At 42.2% G+C, this 19,418-nt stretch overlaps 1 protein-coding gene across 1 annotated transcript in view; it reads right to left on the bottom strand.

The window, feature by feature from the left end:
* LOC311227049 (catenin beta-1-like) overlaps window positions 1-19,418 on the bottom strand; it is a 49,982-nt gene that overhangs the window by 19,093 nt on the left and 11,471 nt on the right. The window contains exons 5-7 of the mRNA XM_084312566.1: window positions 13,488-13,726; window positions 12,745-12,946; window positions 3,325-3,469 (exon numbers count right to left, since the gene is read on the bottom strand). Coding sequence (XP_084168692.1) covers window positions 3,325-3,469; window positions 12,745-12,946; window positions 13,488-13,726 — 586 coding nt within the window. The remainder of the gene's footprint in view (window positions 1-3,324; window positions 3,470-12,744; window positions 12,947-13,487; window positions 13,727-19,418) is intronic.

Below are 19,418 nucleotides of genomic sequence, written 5' to 3'. Positions count from 1 at the left end.
TTGTTGATTTTGAGATTTTGTTATATTTTGCTTCCTAAACATGTCTTCTATGAAACTAGTGACAATTAAATGTCAATAACACACATTTAGTTGTTTATTTTACATCATTTTGCCTTATTGCATCCATAAATGTGCACATATTTAATGGGGAAGTGACTCATTTGCATATATAAACATACATTTCAGAAAACTTGCAATATATTTTTTCTTAGTTTATATGTACATAACAAATTGGGAAAGTTTCATAGTGATATCTATTCAAATATGTTTTGCCTATTAGGGGGTACTACACTGTACTACACCGTTTGTAGCCTGTGTGTAGTTCTGTTCAGTTCAATAACATCAATATTATTATTATTCAGTTATCAGGCATGTGTTTAGGTTGTCTATTACTAATGGTTTGATTAGGTATTGTGTTTGTAAATATCAGTTTAAAAAAAAAAGGGTTGGCATTTTACAATACAGAACTTTGAAGGCGTTTTCCCAAAAATGAGTTTTAAGAGTTTTAAGAGTTTTTCCTCATACTCTGAGCCAGAAATCTCCACTTCAGTAGCACGCACATACACCAAACCTTCAAGTTCTATTCATATCTATGTTCTGAAGGTATTTACAGAAGGGTTTGTTGATATCGCATTCATACCCTGATTTATATCACATTTTATTCCTAAAAACATGGCGAAATATGGAATTTTACCATAAAAATTGACTGAATGGAGTATTTTCTGATTTATGGAGTGATAAAAAGAGATATCCAAAATCCCCTCTGTAATAACCTTTGGCTCTAATATGTCAACAAAATGAAACTATAATTTTGAAAATGGCTTTATCCAATGTTCAGATTTCTGTCCTGGAATTATATGCAAATTAGTGCATATTTAAGTAGATCATGCCTCATTTGCATATTTAAACATACAATTTCAGAAAACTTGTAATACAAAAAAGTCTTGTCTTAATATAAGTAATCAACTGGGGAAGTTTCATTGTGATATCTATTAGTTAATTTGTTTACCCTATTCACCTGCAGTGTCTCCCCTTAAGTGCAGACTTTCAGCTTTAATTTGAGGGTATTTGGACAATTGGCTGCTCAGCTGTTCCATGGCCAGGTGTGTGTTATTCCTTCATTATTTAATTTACAAGGAGCAGATAAAAGGTCTAGAGTTAATTTCCAAGTGTGGCATTTGCATGTTGCCGCCAACTCTCAATATGATGTCCAAAGAGCCGTTACTATAAATGAAGCAAGCCATCATTAGGCTGAAAAATCTAAACACCAGAGCGATAGCAAAACCATTAGGTGTAGCCAAATCAACTGTTTGGTACATTCTTAAAAAGAAAGAATGCGCCGGTGAGCTCAGAAACACAGAAAGACCCGGAAGACCACGAAAAACAACTGTGGTGGATGGCATATCTGTGTTAAAGTCAACAATAAAGAGTAGACTTCAATACAGAGGGTTCACCACAAGATGTAAACCATTGGTGAGCCTCAAAAACACGAAGACTAGATTAGTTTGCCAAAAAACATCTAAAAAAGCCTGTACAGTTCTGGAACAACATCCTATGGACAGATGAGATAAATATCAATGTACCAGAATGATGGAAGAGAAGAGTATGGAGAAGGAAAGGAACTGCTCATGATCCAAAGCACACCACTTAATCAGTGAAGCATGATGGTGGTAGTGTTATGGCGTGGGCATGTATGGCTGCCAATGGAACTGGTTCCCTTGTATTTATTGATGATGCGACTGCTTACAAAAGCAGCAGGATGAATTCTGAAGTGGTTCAGGCAAAATCATCTGCTCCTATTCAGCCAAATGCTTAAGAATTCATTGGACGAGGCGGTTAGGTGGCCGAGCGGAGATTGCGTTCGTCACCAACCCCGGAGCTGTGAGCTGGATTCGCCTGTTCGAATCCAGCTCACAGCTCCGGGGTTGTCACCAGCTTGGCTGGCCGTCTGCACTAATACAATTGGCAGTATTAGAGGGTGGGAGAAGCTGGCGGGGTGGGTCCGGGTCGTTGTAAACAGCGACTCCTACAGTTCGGTCGGGGCGCCTGCTAAGCGCGGATAGGACTTGAGGGGGATAGTGTGATCCTCCCACCCACACGCTACGCCCTCTCGATGAGAATCCGCGCTGCCAGGTGAAAAGAAGCTGTGATTGGCTGGACGTGTGTCGGAGGAAGCACGTGGTAGCCTCCACTCTCCCAGATGATCTGACTGTGGGGGGTAAGTGCGCAGCGACCAGGAAGGGACTGGGAATTGGCATACGACTAACATTGGGATGGGAGAAAATCGGAGGAAAATGGAGGGGGAAAAATACCAATAAAAAAATAAAAATAAATTCATTGGACGGTGCTTCACATTGCAGATGGACAATGACCCGAATCATCACTTGGGAGCCAAAAAGTGTAGAGCCAAAATTGTGGAAATGGTGTCAATGTCCAAATATTCATGGACCGTCTGTAGGTTAATTTGCTCCCGATGAGCAGGTTGGCACCTTGCATGGTTGCCTCCGCCGTCTGTGTGTGAATGTGAGTGAATGGGTAAAACAAATTGTAAAGCGCTTTGGATAAAAGCACTATATAAATGCAGCCATTTAACATTTAATTTCCCAAGACAATAAGAATCTACAGACTATTTGTTCCCTTGATCATCTATACACTTGTGGATTACATCAGTTTAATTTATGCATGTTAATTTGCAATTCTTCAAATATTTAAGGACCCGACTGTATAAGCAGATACCAGCCTCTACAATGGCCTTGTTACGCATGGCCCCTAACCTCTTAAACACCGGATGGCCCAAATGCGCTCGTCTGCCAGCTCCGGTCTTCAATACATTGTTGGAAAGGTAAACTTCCCATTGTTCGATCGACACCCCTCTCAACCTATTGCGTGCTTTCAGTCTCGAGTTACAAGACAAAACATGCGACGAGCGTCATTTGACAAGCCATTCGGACAAGTGACCACGTCCGGTTGTGAATGGACCAGTCACCTCTGATGGCGAAAATGATTGACCACCTTTGTAAGCTCACATGCCGTCAAGCAACACTGTACTTTCTACATTGCACTACTTTTATTGTATTTTTATACCTATTCTTATGTCTGCACTTTATGCATTGCTTTTATTCTGTCAACTGTATAATAATAATAACTTGATTTGTGTATGTATGCTCATTTTATGCCATTTGCCGTGAAGCACTTTAAGCTGCAATCCATGTATGAAAGGTGCCATATAAATAGTTATTAATGTCTAGACCTTTTATTCTATAAGACCTCGTTTCAGCGAGTGAGCTGGAGTGTGGGTGTATGGGAATAAACATAAACACGTACCAGCCTCTACGATGGCAGGCTTGTTGCTGGAGCAGACTGAGAGCACCTTGAGCACTCTGCTGGTGGTCCACAGCAGCTTCTCGTAGGTGAAGGTCCTCATGATGTTGACCAGGGCCTGAGGACCGCCGCTGGCCAGGATGATCAGCTAACAAACACACACAAGAGGTTTACTTACTTGTAGAGAATGTTAGCAGTTGCGCTGATGTTAATAGTACAAAAATGTAAAACAAACCGCTAGGAACGAGACACATCAATTGAACTCGCAGACCACAATACGAAGATCACACATCAGTGATTCTAGAGTCCTGGGTTATACATTTAAAAACTGAAAACTTGTAGACTACTTGTAGTTTATCCTATTAAGGCGAGACACGGCAGGTGAAAAAGACCTTTTTTCTTTTTGTGTCAATTTTGAGATTTTGTGCTATTTTGCTTCCATAACATGTCTTTTTTCAGACTATTGGAAAGGAAACGTTCAAAATACACATTTAGATGTTTATTTTACTACACTTTGTCATGCTGCGCCTGTTGATTTTGCAGCATTCCGAATTCAGATCACCGGCATTATGAGGTACAGTTGTCGCGCGCGCTGAGGGCTGTCACAAGCACCGAGCTCTCATTGGGCTGGTGCAGATTTCTGATAGCGTGATTGGTTCAGGTGCATCACATGCTCTGACATCCTGTTGTCAGCCGCGGGAGATTCATTCTGTGGTAGATTCATTCCGCGGGAGACCTGATCTGTCAAAATGCCGAAACAGCGAGTGAGGAAACTCAGCCTAAAGAGTTCCCATAAAAGACAACAACAATTGTTGGTAGCAAGAGGGTGTAAACAAAAAGAAACTTCTACTGGAGTAGAAGATGAAATGCCTTCACAAAGCGCATCGATGCGCAAGCTGTCAATTGGAAAGCAGGACAACGGGGGTGATGAACAAACACCAAGCCTCGTCACACAGCAGTGGCTGATAGTTCATGTAGCGCGGTTGAATGAACTGATCGGCGTGTTGATATGTCCTAATTGCGCGGGGACAGGGCTTCAAATTATCATCGAGCCGCAGAATCGGGGGTTCTGTAGCAGTTTGATAATTGAGTGCAGTCTGTGCCAAACAGATCAGTACCGCAAAAGTGTCTATACATCCACACGTATCCACGACTCAACCAGGAACGATGTGGCGTTTGATGTGAATGTGCGCATGGTTCTCTTAGCACACGAATTAGGGTTGGGGTATGCAGCCCTCAGAAAGATCAGCAAAGTGTTGGGGATCCCTGGACTTCACGTCAAAACATACCAGAAACACAATAAAAGAGTGACAGGTATGGAAACAGCCTCTCTGAACTGAAGTCGGAGAGGGAGGGATGCGGAGCGTTTTGCGCGCGCTCCCGACTGCGCGTGTGTGTGTTGGGTGCTCCGTGTCCCTCTCTCTCTTTCTCTCTCTCCCCCTACCACTAAAGTAAAAAGAAAAGTTGATCAGATGTACAGTCCCTATATATTTACAAATATACCCATGGTAATTATATTGATGTGTAATATATTATTTGCATATTTTACAATATATTGTGATATGGTGGGGAAATATAATGTGCTCTAAAATAATGATTGAAAATATTTTTCATTTCTGTTAGGGGTAACTGATATGTTACATTTAAATTTCATTTTAGTGGCAGAAATTGAGAGAGGCCTGGAGTCACTGCACAGGACCAGGGAGCAGGTCAGGCAGGCGTATGCAGATGTTGACCCAGATGTGGCAGAGTTGCTGAGGAAGGATCCAGATGCAGTCATAAACATAAGTGTTTCTTTTGATGGCACCTGGCAAAAAAGAGGCTTTAGATCTGTGAATCGCCACCAGGTGCGGTACATTGAGATGCTATCAGATGGGGATAGTACAGCATTTAGGGAGGTAGTTGCACTGAACCCATACCCTGGGCAGGAAATCATTAAATTGGAGTGTACAAATCATGCCCACAAAAGAATGGGTACAGCACTAAGGAAGTGTAGTACAGAGGGTAAGTTAGGAGGGAAGGGTGTGGGGAAACTGACTGCGAAAAAATGCAAAACCTTGCAAAATTATTATAGGGGGGCAATTTTGGATAACCAGGGTTCAATCGATCAAATAAAGACCGCAATATGGGCAGGTCTCCTCCACTCCATGTCCACTGATGACAACCCTATGCACAAAAGGTGCAGTCTCTCGTGGTGCTGGTATAGGAAAGCAGAGGAGAATGGGAAAACACCGGAGAGCCACAAATGCCATGCTGGAAATTTTTTAACAAAAGAGGTGGGGAGGAAACTAATACCAGTTTATCACCGCATGTCAAGTGACAGTCTGCTGCAGCATGGAGGCACTCAAAATGCAAATGAGTGCCTCAACTCTGTTATATGGACGCGGTGTCCAAAAACAGTCTTTGTGGGGAAAAGCAGGGTTGAGGCAGCAGCCAGTATGGCCATCTCCACTTTCAACGAAGGTGCCTCTGCCATGCTGAGTGTTATGGAGAGGTTGTGGCTTCATAGCACTTATGTTACCGTGGATTCGATGATGGACACTGATATGCTCAGAATCGCAAAAGCTGAGGCCATCACAACCGCCAGTGCAAAACGTAGGCACAAGAGTCTGAGCACAGCCAGAAAAATTCAACGACACCAGCAGGAAACTAGTGAGGGCCCTACATATGGAGCGGGCATGGACATCTAGTCAAGAGTAATAGTAACAGTGTTACTATAGTAGTTACTGGTGGCAGTGTGTGGGTGATGTGTTACTGTGGTTGCCTGGTGTGGACCCAGGAAATGACTGGTTCTGTTTAGTTGAAGGCCTTTTTTATTTATTTTTATTTATTTATAGACAATGTGCATTTACATTCATCATTGTTACATGCAAATATGTTTGCACCAGATTTAGCAGAAGCTAATTTCCATCTGTAGTCTATCCAAAACACATGAAATACAAACAGATACAATATATATACATGTAAAATGCCAGACAAGATACACAGGACATACAGCCTAAAGAGTGCAAAATACATACACATGGAAATGCAAAATAACATGCACATAGCCAAACATAATGATCTATCTAAGAGTATCTTGTGTAATCATATACACAAGGAAGTCAGACAGCACCACCTAGTGTTGGAAACATTGGTGACTCAATAGCAATTTTTTTTGTGGCAGAGCAAAAGTAATCATAGTTTATATTATTTGTTTATGTTATAATTCAGTTATGAATTTTGATGTGTTGATGTATTAGTTTTAGATGATATTATATTGTTGTTGCTAAGTATTTTTATTAGATAGTGTCTGTAAATAGTGGTTTCCAATACAAATGTATGTAATTTTACAATACAAATCTTTAATACAAATCAATACAATATAAATCTGTTTTCTCAAAGTTTTTCCTCCTACTCTGAGCCAGACATCTCCACTTCAGTATGACTCACATACACCAAACCTTCCAGTTTTATGCATATCTATATTCTGAAGGTATTTGCAAAAGGGTTTGTTGATATCTCATTCATAGCCTGATTTATATCACATTTTATTCCTAAAAACATGGCGGAATATGGAATTTTACCATACAAATCTTTAAAGGCCGTTTTCTCAAAATGAGTTTTTCCTCATTGAGCCAGAAATCTCCACTTCAGTAGCACTCACAAACACCAAATCTTCCAGTTCTATTCATATCTATGTCCTGAAGGTATTTACAGAAGGGTTTGTTGATATCGCATTCATACCCTGATTTATATCACATTTTATTCCTAAAAACATGGCGAAATATGGAATTTTACCATAAAATTGGACTGTTGACAGTATTTTCTGATTTAAAAGTGATAAAAAGAGATATCCAAAATCCCCTCTGTAATAACCTTTGGCTCTAATATGTCAACAAAATGAAACTATAATTTTGAAAACGGCTTTATCCAATGTTCAGATTTCTGTCCTGGAATTATATGCAAATTAGCGCATATTTAAGTAGATAATACCTCATTTGCATATTTAAACATACAATTTCAGAAAACTTGTAATACAAAAAAGTGTTGTCTTAATATAAGTAATCAACTGGGGAAGTTTCATTGTGATATCTATTAGTTACATTTTTTACCCTATTCACCTGTAGTGTCTCGCCTTAAGAAAATAGTACTGAAGCCAGCAAAATCAGGTTTCTCCTCTTGAGGAAAGAATAAATAAAATATTTCTGGGAAATGTGAATCTCCTTAGGCAATGATCATTCCAACATCCCAAAACACTTTACCAGAGTGTAAACGTCTCGGTAGCTTTGCTGTGTGCAAAGTGTGGTGTTTCAGTCTGGTTTCTTTGTTGGTAAAGAACCGATAGACTTGCAGTTGTACAGCATTCCATGTCACCAGCTCGTCCAAATGTACAGCCTATAGCAGCAGTTCCCAAAGTGGGGTCGCGCATTGGCAACAAAAAAATAACTCGAGTTTTCCACCCGGCAGCTGTGTGTATTTGCCATGTCTCGCCCTTTCATCAATGGAGGCCGACACACGTATTCCAATACACATCTCACTACACCCTGCGCATTAACAAATTTATAATCGCGGGAGGGGAGGGGGGGGTCTGGTCTTTTGTGTGTAACCTGGACTCGCAATGGATAGGTTTGTTCTCAGAAGCGTTGCTGGTTGGCCGCGATGAAATGGGCTCTGCGCATAATCAGCTGCTATACCACACTGAAGTGAGGTGGCAGTCGCAGAGTATTCGCCTTTGTTAACTCGGAGAAGAAGCACGGATTTTCCTTGCAGACAAAAACACCATTGGCAGAGAAATGTGCTGATAATGAGCTGGAAACTCCGTTAGTGACACTCCAGGATAATCAGCGGAGTTTGGGGGTATTTACTCAGCTTAATAGGGATGGGATGGGCTAATTGGCCGATGCCTGGAACCGTGTGGCTCCCGTGACTTTCGATTCCCTTATCGCTGCCAGGTTTTTCCTACAGTTGCGCAATAAAGTTAGCGTTAGCATGTAGCCATGGCAGACTCCATTTGATTCCTTAAGGGCTCGAAATTGCCTGGGTTTTGGTAATATGCTCCCGAAATGCTCCCGCTGTTTGGCTACTTCTATGTGCAGTGAAAACTACTTGAATGCTTTAGAACCTAGTCATTGATTTAGTTCAGGGTGAGCTAAAATTTGCCGCGGAGCTAACGCTAGCTAACGTGAGCTAACGCTATTTAATCAAGCTCACAAAGAGAGATAAACAGCTGACAGCGGAGAGTACAGGTACAAATACAATAAAACAGCAGGTGGGGGCTGTTGTGTAAACATTGTACTCTTTAGTTCACATATAATAAGAGACAGAGTGTTTGTTTACTAGTCTCTGTAAGGCAGGAAGTACCATGGTGCAACATACAAATGTGTCCGTGTAGCAACACAAGCCAATACCTTATGCAGTGGTTCCCAAAGTCGGGGTCGCGACCCAAAGGTGGGCCGCGAGCAGCCACGGATGGGCCGCGAGATGATTTATTATAAAAAAAAAAAAAAAAAAAAAAAAAAAAAATTTAATTTTTTTTGTCAGGCCACTGAACTTAGAAGCAGGCCAGGACGCGTGAATATTAAAGGCAACCAACTTGTGTTCAGCTTTTCGTTCAGCGTTTCTCTGATTGGCCACACGGCCAATCAATCAATCCACTAGCACGCGGCCTTGCGGCAAGAGAGACAAGAGAGTCGCGGCAGAGAGCCGCGCATGCGCATGAGGCTCCCCCAGGTCCTTGTGTTTGAGACAGCCATATTAGACACATAGCCATAATTTAAGATAATAGTTTCCACAGCTCCAGTTAACCTAATTTATACCGTAATGAATCATTAAAAAATATACCGTTAACTGGAATATGTTGTTTCTTTACACATATGTTGGATTATGTAATTGGGTTGTCATGACAAAACAATAAAAATCGCTACTTTACATCAGGGTGAACGCTGAACCGAGTCAAGCCGCGGGCGGCGCACTGAAGCCGGTGAATGAACAACCGCATTGCCCCGCTGGCTCTAGTTAACCTAATTTATACCGTAATGAATAATTAAAAAATATTCCGTTAACTGGAATATGTTGTTTCTTTACACATATGTTGGATTATGTAATTGGGTTGTCATAACAAAACAATAAAAATCGCTACTTTACATCAGGGTGAACGCTGAACCGAGTCAAGCCGCGGGCGGCGCACTGAAGCCGGTGAATGAACAACCGCATTGCCCCGCTGGCTCTAGTTAACCTAATTTATACCGTAATGAATCATTAAAAAATATACCGTTAACTGGAATATGTTGTTTCTTTACACATATGTTGGATTATGTGATTGGGTTGTCATGACAAAACAATAAAAATCGCTACTTTACATCAGGGTGAACGCTGAACCGAGTCAAGCCGCGGGCGGCGCACTGAAGCCGGTGAATGAACAACCGCATTGCCCCGCTGGCTCTAGTTAACCTAATTTATACCGTAATGAATCATTAAAAAATATTCCGTTAACTGGAATATGTTGTTTCTTTACACATATGTTGGATTATGTAATTGGGTTGTCATGACAAAACAATAAAAATCGCTACTTTACATCAGGGTGAACGCTGAACCGAGTCAAGCCGCGGGCGGCGCACTGAAGCCGGTGAATGAACAACCGCATTGCCCCGCTGGCTCTAGTTAACCTAATTTATACCGTAATGAATCATTAAAAAATATTCCGTTAACTGGAATATGTTGTTTCTTTACACATATGTTGGATTATGTAATTGGGTTGTCATGACAAAACAATAAAAATCGCTACTTTACATCAGGGTGAACGTTGTTACACTGCCACCACCCACTTCAATGACAGAGCTCTCATATTTGCGAATACATAAACTATATCTTAAATTATGGCTATGTGTCTAGTCTAGTCTAGTATATATATAGTCGTAACAGTGTTTATTATTGCGAGTCCTAACAGTGTTTATTATTTCATAACTGTATGGGCTTTGTTTATACATGTACAGTGACGAGTGAATCTACCGTTGGTTGTTAAAAACGCGAAACATAATAATCAGTCAGCAGCGCTCCACGCTCCACTGCTACCACAGCCCAACACAAGTGCGTTGGAACAGCAGCCCAACACTACAGAAGTTGGTTGCCCGCGCTGCCGCGCTGCCGCGCTTGCTCTTTGGATTTCATTTGGGACGTGGGACGGCTGCGCTTGCTTGCGCGTGGGGGCGGGGGGGCGCGGCCAATCAGAGAAAAGCCGAACACAAGTTGGTTGCCTTTAATATTCACGCGGCCAGGACGCGTGTACCGGTTCCGCAACAGTAAGTGACTTCCGGGTAGGCCTGATTGGCCCCGACAGGCACGTGACGCGGCAAACTCAGGACGCGCAACGAGGCTGCTGAGAGCTGTCGCGCGGAAATAGGCTGTCTATTGCCATTCTCTAACACAAACTCTAACCTTAACCAGCTCCTTAACAGCGCCTAAACTTAACCGTTCTAACCTTAACCAACTCCGAAACAATGCCTAACCTTAACCTTAACCATGCCTAACCTTAACCATAGAAAGAATATTGCCATTCTCTAACACAAACTCTAACCTTAACCAGCTCCTTAACAGCGCCTAAACTTAACCGTTCTAACCTTAACCAACTCCGAAACAATGCCTAACCTTAACCATGCCTAACCTTAACCGGCGAAAGAATACACGTTAAAAAAAAAATCACGTTAAAAAAAATAAATTCGATGGGATTCGAACTCGTCAACAACGGACCGCAGGATCGCAGGACCGCTGCTCTGCGAGGTGAGCTAAAGCGCTGAATGAAAGTCATAGCGGATTTGGACGGTTACATCATTCCGCAAGCTCTGCCGCGCGGCAGAGAAAGTTGCGCGTCACGTGCCTGTCGGGGCCAATCAGGCCTACCCCGGAAGTCACTTACTGTTGCGGAACAGTTACACGCGGCCAGGACAGTGTTTCTAGTTGTATTCTAAAATTATTTTCTATTGTATTCTAAAATGTGACTATATGGTTTTATATTAACTTAAATAAATAAATTTTATAAACTTAAACTTAATAAATAAACAAAAACGAAAAATCTACTTATTTCAACGAACATTTCAAACTAAATAACAGATTATGCACATAAAACGCTGAAAACAACCGAAGCAACAATAGTATTTTAATGAGGCTATTATTATTATCATTATTATTTTGCAACAAGTTAGCCCTCTCATAAATAGCACATATAAATGAATAACTAACTTGAACTAACTTAATAGGATTGAAGTGATATTTGGCTTAAAAAACCGGTCGCCTGGCAAAAAAAAAAAAAAAAAAAGCCAGACGATGTGCATTGGGCCGCGGCTCTCTGACGCCTTATTTTCTGGGCCCCGGCCTGAAAAGTTTGGGAACCCCTGCCTTATAGGACAGGGGCCCGGGGAGGGAGCTCTGTGTGTGTGTGTGTGTGAATCACGTCCAATCTTTCGCCGTCGACTAAAGACGCACTTCTTCAACCATTATCTGAATAAAAAAAAATATATCTAACCCTAACTAACCGTACTGTCATGCACTTGTCCTAATAAACTAACCTACACTGTAGCACTCAACACTTTGATGAACATAGTTGCTCAGCTGATAGAGTTGTGCCCTTCCTGATGGCTTGTCGTACAGAACTTGTAAGTCGCTTTGGATAAAAGCGTCAGCTAAATGACTAAATGTAAATGTAGTTCTGTTGCATTTCCAATTTATTTATTTAAATTATAAATTGATCAGGTATCGATAAAGAATCGAATCGATAAGCAGAATCGATAATGGAATCGTATCGATAAAATCCTATCAATTCCCATCCCTACAGCTTAATGGCTTGTTGTAGGAACAGAATGCAGGAGGCGCTCAATGATCTTGTGTGACGAGCTACTGAAAGTAAAGTTCACTGGACCGGCCCTCGCAAAGTTCTGGATATCAGTCCGGAACGAGTACCCAGTGTTGTGTAATGCTGCGCTGATAAAGCGTGTCCCCTTCGCATCAACATATCTCTGTGAGGGCGGATTTTCAGAGTAGAGGCGGATCTCTAACAAAGCGCATTTTCTTTTCATGTTCTGGTAACATATTTTGGCTAAATATGCCTCGTTCTATAAATGTGTATACAGAAAGAATTCCACGTGTGCTTTTATTTTGATATTCCTTATTTCCACGTTGAAATTACGCGATACATTACGTGTGGGGTCGCCAAAAAAGATCCTAAATAAAATGGGGTCGTGGTATAAAAAAAGTTTGAGAACCCCTGGCCTATAGTATACTATCCTAAACTCTGAATGTACACAACACTACCGTCTTCAGATGAGGATGTTTGGAACAATCACTAATCCAGAAAACTAAAAACAGACATACATGGTTCTATTCTATGACTGAGTGCACTGAGAGAGGCACACAGAAAAACATGTGAATTGACGCGGGGTATTCTCCTACCTTGCTCTCCTGATTGCCGTACGCCAGGATCTGTAGGCAGTCGGTGGTGATTGCCAGGAACTTGACATTGGTGTTGGCCAACAGGGCCACCATTTTCTGCAGGCCTCCAGCCAGACGCACCGCCATCTTGGCCCCTTCCTGGTGCAGCAGCAGGTTGTGGAGGGTGGTGATGGCGTAGAACAGCACACTGTCCACTGGAGAGCTGGTAAAGCAGCAGAAAGCATCAAGTTAGAACCAGAGAGCCGCTGGTGCGTTCATTTGGCCTTCAAGTGCTCCTCAGAAAACATCGTATTTTACAGGTTAAATTTCTTACCCTAACCAGCCAAGGGGCGGAACTAACCATAACCAGACTAGTCAGCCAGAGGACTGTTCTAGTTCTATGTTCCGCTAGCTTCTCAGTAGTCATGTAGTTCTATGTTCCGCTAGCTTCCCAGTAGTCATGTAGTTCTATGTTCCGCTAGCTTCTCAGTAGTCATGTAGTTCTATGTTCCGTTAGCTTCCCAGTAGTCATGTAGTTCTATGTTCCGTTAGCTTCTCAGTAGTCATGTAGTTCTATGTTCCGTTAGCTTCCCAGTAGTCGTGTAGTTCTATGTTCCATTAGCTTCCCAGTAGTCATGTAGTTCTATGTTCCGTTAGCTTCCCAGTAGTCATGTAGTTCTATGTTCCGCTAGCTTCTCAGTAGTCGTGTAGTTCTATGTTCCGTTAGCTTCTCAGTAGTCATGTAGCTCTAACCCCCTTCTTACCCCAGCATCTTGACCAGGGCAGGAATGCCCCCAGACTTGAAGATGGCGAGGAGCCCCTCGCGGTGGTGGGAGAGGTTATGCAGCGTGCCGGCAGAGCAGCGAGCCGTCTCCACGTCACCAGTGTTCTGCATGGCGCGCACCACGGCGGACACCATCTGGGGCGAGCGCATCAGGGCGTGGCGAGACGCCTCCTTCTTGGACAGCTGGTGCACCATCACCGCCGCCTTGTTCACCACCACCTGAGAGAGAGAGACGGTTAGCATCAGGCATTTAACCTCTTCCGCCCGTGCAGTCCGGGGCCGGACCGCAAATGACATCACGTTAGGGCTGGGCGATATATCGAGTATACTCGATGTATCGCGGCTTGTTCTACGTGAGATGTAGTAAATTAATATATCGTGAACATCGAGTATATGTTGTCACGTCGCGGCTGATATGAGACTTGCTTTAGTGCAGAGCGTTCCTCTCATTTCATTATAGACAGACCAGCGCGGACCTTAAATGACATGCAATTATAATTTCATTACACAGACCAGCGCGGACCTTCAACGCGAGCAATGGGCTAACGTTAGCTGCTAAGTTAAACCATAAATAGGCTAACTAGCGTTAGCTCTTAGCTGCTAACCCTGGAAGCGCTCAAAGCGGACTCCACGACACTAGTTCCATTTGTGAGAAAAGGGGGTGGGTTATATTGACGACGCTTAAAGGCCAACCTCTAGGTTAAACCCTACTGATCAATTATGGGTAGTTTACATCATTGGTATATAATTTCATTATTTATTTATTTCCATTTGACACCGGAAATGCCACTCTGAAAAAGTTAAAAAGGTCCACGCACGAATAACATGCACGCGCGAATCAAAAAAGCTTATCAAAACGCCGACGTCACAACAGGTGTGGCTTGCATATTAATGAGCCGAATCTAATGTTGCTTTTCCACTAAAATAAAGTACTCAGTTTGTCTCCGTGTGGGGAGGCGGGGCTGCTGGTGATCAGCATGAGAGCTCCAGAAATGACACGTGAAAAACTGCAGACCACTGATTGGTCAGAAGAGAGACGCGTGACGTCACTGTTTGGGGAGTCTGAACGAAAACAGAATGTCCGCGCCGCCATCTTTAATGTCTCGCGTAGGATATCTTTTGTATGTTTGCAGCAAGAAACGAGTGCAATAAAAAAGGATACAGTCACTGTGTATTCTGCCTCATTTATTGATGAAACAAAACCGACATCAACACAATTTGCCACCGAGCGGAGAGTTTAGTCTGACAAAAAGATCGCTGATTAGTTACGCTTGTTGTTGGGGGTTAGGGACGTAACGTTAGTTAGCCTAATGCTAACGTTAGCAGATAGACACGAGAGGCTATCTGTGTAGAATAGACACAATGAGGTAACGTTAGCGTTAGCATAATAGACACAACGAGAGTCTGGTTAATGTTGTTATTGATTGATTGAATGAAAACTGTGTTTTACTCTGGCTTGCCAAGCTCATCATAGCCCCTTTTCGTGACTGATGCACCGAGTGAAGCTTGTGGACTCTACAACAGCGGCGGCCGCAGGGCGCCGGAGCCCGCAGCGCTAGTTAGCTCATAGCTATCGTGTAACACTAGCCTTTGCGGGCTCGGGCGCCCTGCGGCTGCCGCCGCCGTCGCGTCCATGGGCCCCCCGGCAGGGCACCCGTGGGGTCGGGTCGGGGTGTACAGAGAGGAGAGAACCATTTTGGGTCGGCCGTTCATGCCGGCCAGCGAGCCGGATGTCGGGATATGTTGTTAGCACAATAGCTACCAAGCTAAGCTATGTTATCTACTAACGTTATAAACACAATGTGTACAACGACACAATGATTTACATTATTACAAATATGGTAAAGTGGTTAGCTTTAGAGATGGATGGATGGCTATAATCACGGAGCAATAGTGAGGTGAAACAGATACATTTCCATTCGGCTAGTAGTAGCAAGCATATATCTATTGTAGCAAGGCTCTCTGCCTGCCACTAGCTGTGTGACTCTCAGCGCCCCCTGGTGATACCCCTGGTGACCAATACCTGTTGTGACGACATTACACGTGCACGTTATAAACCATTGATTAAAATATGCAAGTGCATGTTGATTGTGTTGGGCAGACAAAATGTTTTGATAAAAACGCTAAAACTGGGTCAATTTCAATACTTTTTTTTCCAATTCTTCATGAAAGTCACTGTTGGCCTAGTCCACATTGTTTATTGAACAAAAATACAACGTGGAGGTTGACCTTTAAGAGGTTTAAAGATAACTTCATATTTATTGGTTATTCGTTTCTTGTATCCAGTTTCAATCTCCGTGTGTTCAACTTCCTGTGTTTACATTCGAGTGCTCTCTCTCTCAATGATTTAAAGTAGCCAAACATTACAGTATAAATACTAACTGGATAGTTGATGATATGATTGATTGAAAACTTTATTAACAGTAGGGATGCACTGAAATTTCGGCCACCGAAAGTTTTCGGCTGAAAATGGCCTTTCGGCCGAAAGAGTTTTTTCACCGAAAATATATCACAGAAACAGCCTGTAACCTAACGCGTGTTGTTGTGATGATGTCATCAAAACACGGATTCAGTCATTACATGCGCAAACGTGAGCTCTTCAGTCCTGCGTTCTGCAGCCTGTGTGATAACTCCTCTTGGGACTCGGGAGGCGCGCTCTTTCTATGTAAACTCTGCGCGCAACGAGTCCAATAAATGCGTCTTTAACATGCTTTATAGTTTATAGCCTTATTTACTATAGTATATGCCCGTCGCGGTTAATCACAGAGTGATCTAATATGCATATTATTTAGAGCGAGAGGGGGAGGGATTGTGTCTCTCACATTGACGCTGTCTGTCGCGCGTCTACTGTGCCAAAGTCAAGAGAGCGCATTCATCTGGGGACTAGAAAGGTGCGCTCAGTAGAGCATGGATGTCTCTCTCTCTCTCTCGCTCTTTGATTGATTGATTGAAAACTTTATTAACAGATTGCAGAATGGGTACAATACAGTACAGCTCAATACACACAATTGTTAAGGGGATGCAGACCAGAGAAAGACTTTAGTCTTGTTTACATCAGGGTCCCCCATTTTCAATTAATCAGGAAATATATGACATACATGACATACAGATAGACAGTACTGCTACATCTATACATTTATGACATTATACATTTTATTCCTGACTTTTTTTTCAGGCCAAGTCATATTCTTATTTTAACCTCCACTGCATTTTAATAGCGTTAGCGTTTTAAGGGAGCCTACTTTTAGAGCTACTGTCCTGACTGTGACTATAGACCCTACTGTTGTGGTTGTTGTGCCAGGCAGGGAGGCTTGAATGCAAGTCTTGTGGCTAGCTTCTGATTGATGGCGAGCTAGCACCCCTTTCCCATTACTTTGAACCATGAACTAAATGGCTTGTTATCATGAACAAGGGACTAAACACATTTCGCAATTATGCCACAACAACAATCGACAGTCTCCTCCCCACCGTTTGTATATATTTCTTTCCACCCACCCACCCCCTCCTAATGTACAGTCTCCTCCTCATCATATGTATATATTTACTGTTAGGATCTCTGGGTAACAGTACTGTATATTTGCATATTGTATATGTGACAAATGTAACAGTACTATATACCTGTAAGTCATGTATGTCCCCATGTCATAAATGTCATGATGTCATGCATGTTGTGTATGTCATAAATGTCACTATTGAAAATTGGGGACCCTGATGATGTAAACAAGACAAACATCTTTCTCTGGTCTGCATCCCCTTAACAATTGTGTGTATTGCTACTGGATTTACCAGATCCAGAGTGAATGAATGAATACTTTATTTAATACACAAGACCCTCTTCTTGGGACCAAGTAAGGTTTCGTCGATAATCCAATGTACAGTTACCCCTCCCCCCCACCTCCAATGTACAGTCTCCCCACCCCACCTACCCAACATCCTCCAATGTACAGTTTCTTCGTCAAATGTATATACTCTCTTTTTTAGACTATTTTTGTATCACAAACAATACTGCATTTGTAAATCTGGTATGTCATAAATGTATCTGTAGCAGTACTGTCTATCTGTATGTCGTGTATGTTATGATGAATTGAAAATGGGGGACCCTGATGTAAACAAGATGAAAGTATTTCTCTGGTATGCATCCCCTTAACAATTGTGTGTATTGAGCTGTACTGTTTGTACCCATTCTGCAATCTGTTAATAAAATGTTCAATCAATCAATCAATATTTAACAGATTGCAGAATGGGTACAATACAGTACAGCTGAATACACACAATTGTTAAGGGGATGCACACCAGAGAAAGACTTTCGTCTTGTTTACATCATCAGGGTCCCCCATTTTCAATTCATAGTAACATTTATGACATTACACAACATTGACATCATGACATTTATGGCATAGTAGGGACATACTACAGGTATATAGTAATGTTACATTTGTGACATACCGGTATATGATATGCAAATATACAGTAATCAATGTTAGCCATAGATCCTAACAGAGATTATATACATTATGATGGGGAGGAGACTGTACATTAGGAGGAGGGGGTGGTAGAAAAAGATACATATGGTGGGGAGAGAATATACGGTGGAGAGGAGACTGACTACACAGATACACCTGTGTGATGTTGCTACGGAGTTAAGCTAATAAAAGGTGACTCACAACCACAACAGGGGACTCACGTATTTGTACTGTGAAGTAACTGTTAACACGACAATGACAAATGTGTTGTTTGTTATTTTTTTTTTTTACATACTTGCGGCACACGGAACAAGTTAACTCACCACTCTACAGCCCGCAGTAGCCTAGCCAGTCTCTTGAAACACCGCTATCTTCAAACTTCCACTCGAAACGTTCTTTTGTTGGGTGGTGCTGCTCATCATTTTCGGCTGAGAAAACCGCAGTGGTTTTTCTTTTTGGTTTTTCTGCTTGGCGCGATAGGAACAAAAAAATGCTATTTGGCGCCTCTGATTGGCTGAATTTTGTTTAAATCTGTATGCATCTACAAATCATATTATACCAAGGTAGCCAATTCCGTCAGACTACAAATCAAATGGACGGATCTCCCCAATCAAATTGACGGAAATCCGTCTGAGACGGAACGCTTTAATGCCTGGATATATGATATAATATATAAGCTAGGGGTGCACCGAAAATTCGGCCACCGAAAGTTTTCGGCCGAAAATGGCCTTTCGGCTTTCGGCCGAGAGTTTTTTCACCGAAAATATATCACCGAAACAGAAGCAACCTAACGCGTGTTGTTGTGATGATGTCATCAAAACGCGGATTCATTACATGCGCGCTGTGAGCTCTTCAGTCCTGCGTGATACTCCTCTTGGGACTCGGGAGCAATGCATCTCCTCGGGAGTCGCGCTGTTTCTACAGTATGTAAACTCTGCGCGCAACGAGTCCAATAAATGCGTCTTTAACATACTTTATCCTTATTTCAGGGTATCTGCAGGTTTAGCCCAGTCAGATTTAATGCTTTTTAAGACTTTTTAATGCCACTCAGAATTAAATTTAATACCAATTTCACAATAACAAAAATCATGCAACGACACCAATTAGTTTAAGTTTAGGTACACATTGGTCCAAAGATGTTTATTAAAACATAACTTGGAAACTTAAAAATCTTGAACTTAAAGGAGTAACTGGATTGGATGAATTTCAACAAAGGGGTGACCAAACATAAATAGCAAATATAGCTATACAAAATATACCAGGGGCCAAGCAGCAAGTGCAACAGCCACTGTCAGAACACATAACTATTACCACCCTCCCCAGGGTATCAAAAAAGTCAACCAACAAACAAGATTCTTGTGCCGGATCTCCTCTCTGGTAAACAAGAATACCCTGAAGACTCTAACAGGAGCACTCATTCAAGGGTACCACGACTATGCTTGCACCTC

The sequence above is a fragment of the Notolepis coatsorum genome (assembly GCF_963971535.1).
Source record: "Notolepis coatsorum genome assembly, chromosome: 4".
Lineage (NCBI taxonomy): Eukaryota > Metazoa > Chordata > Actinopteri > Aulopiformes > Paralepididae > Notolepis > Notolepis coatsorum.
The sequence above is the reverse complement of the archived record's forward strand: the minus strand, read 5'-3'. Positions and strand labels throughout refer to the sequence as shown.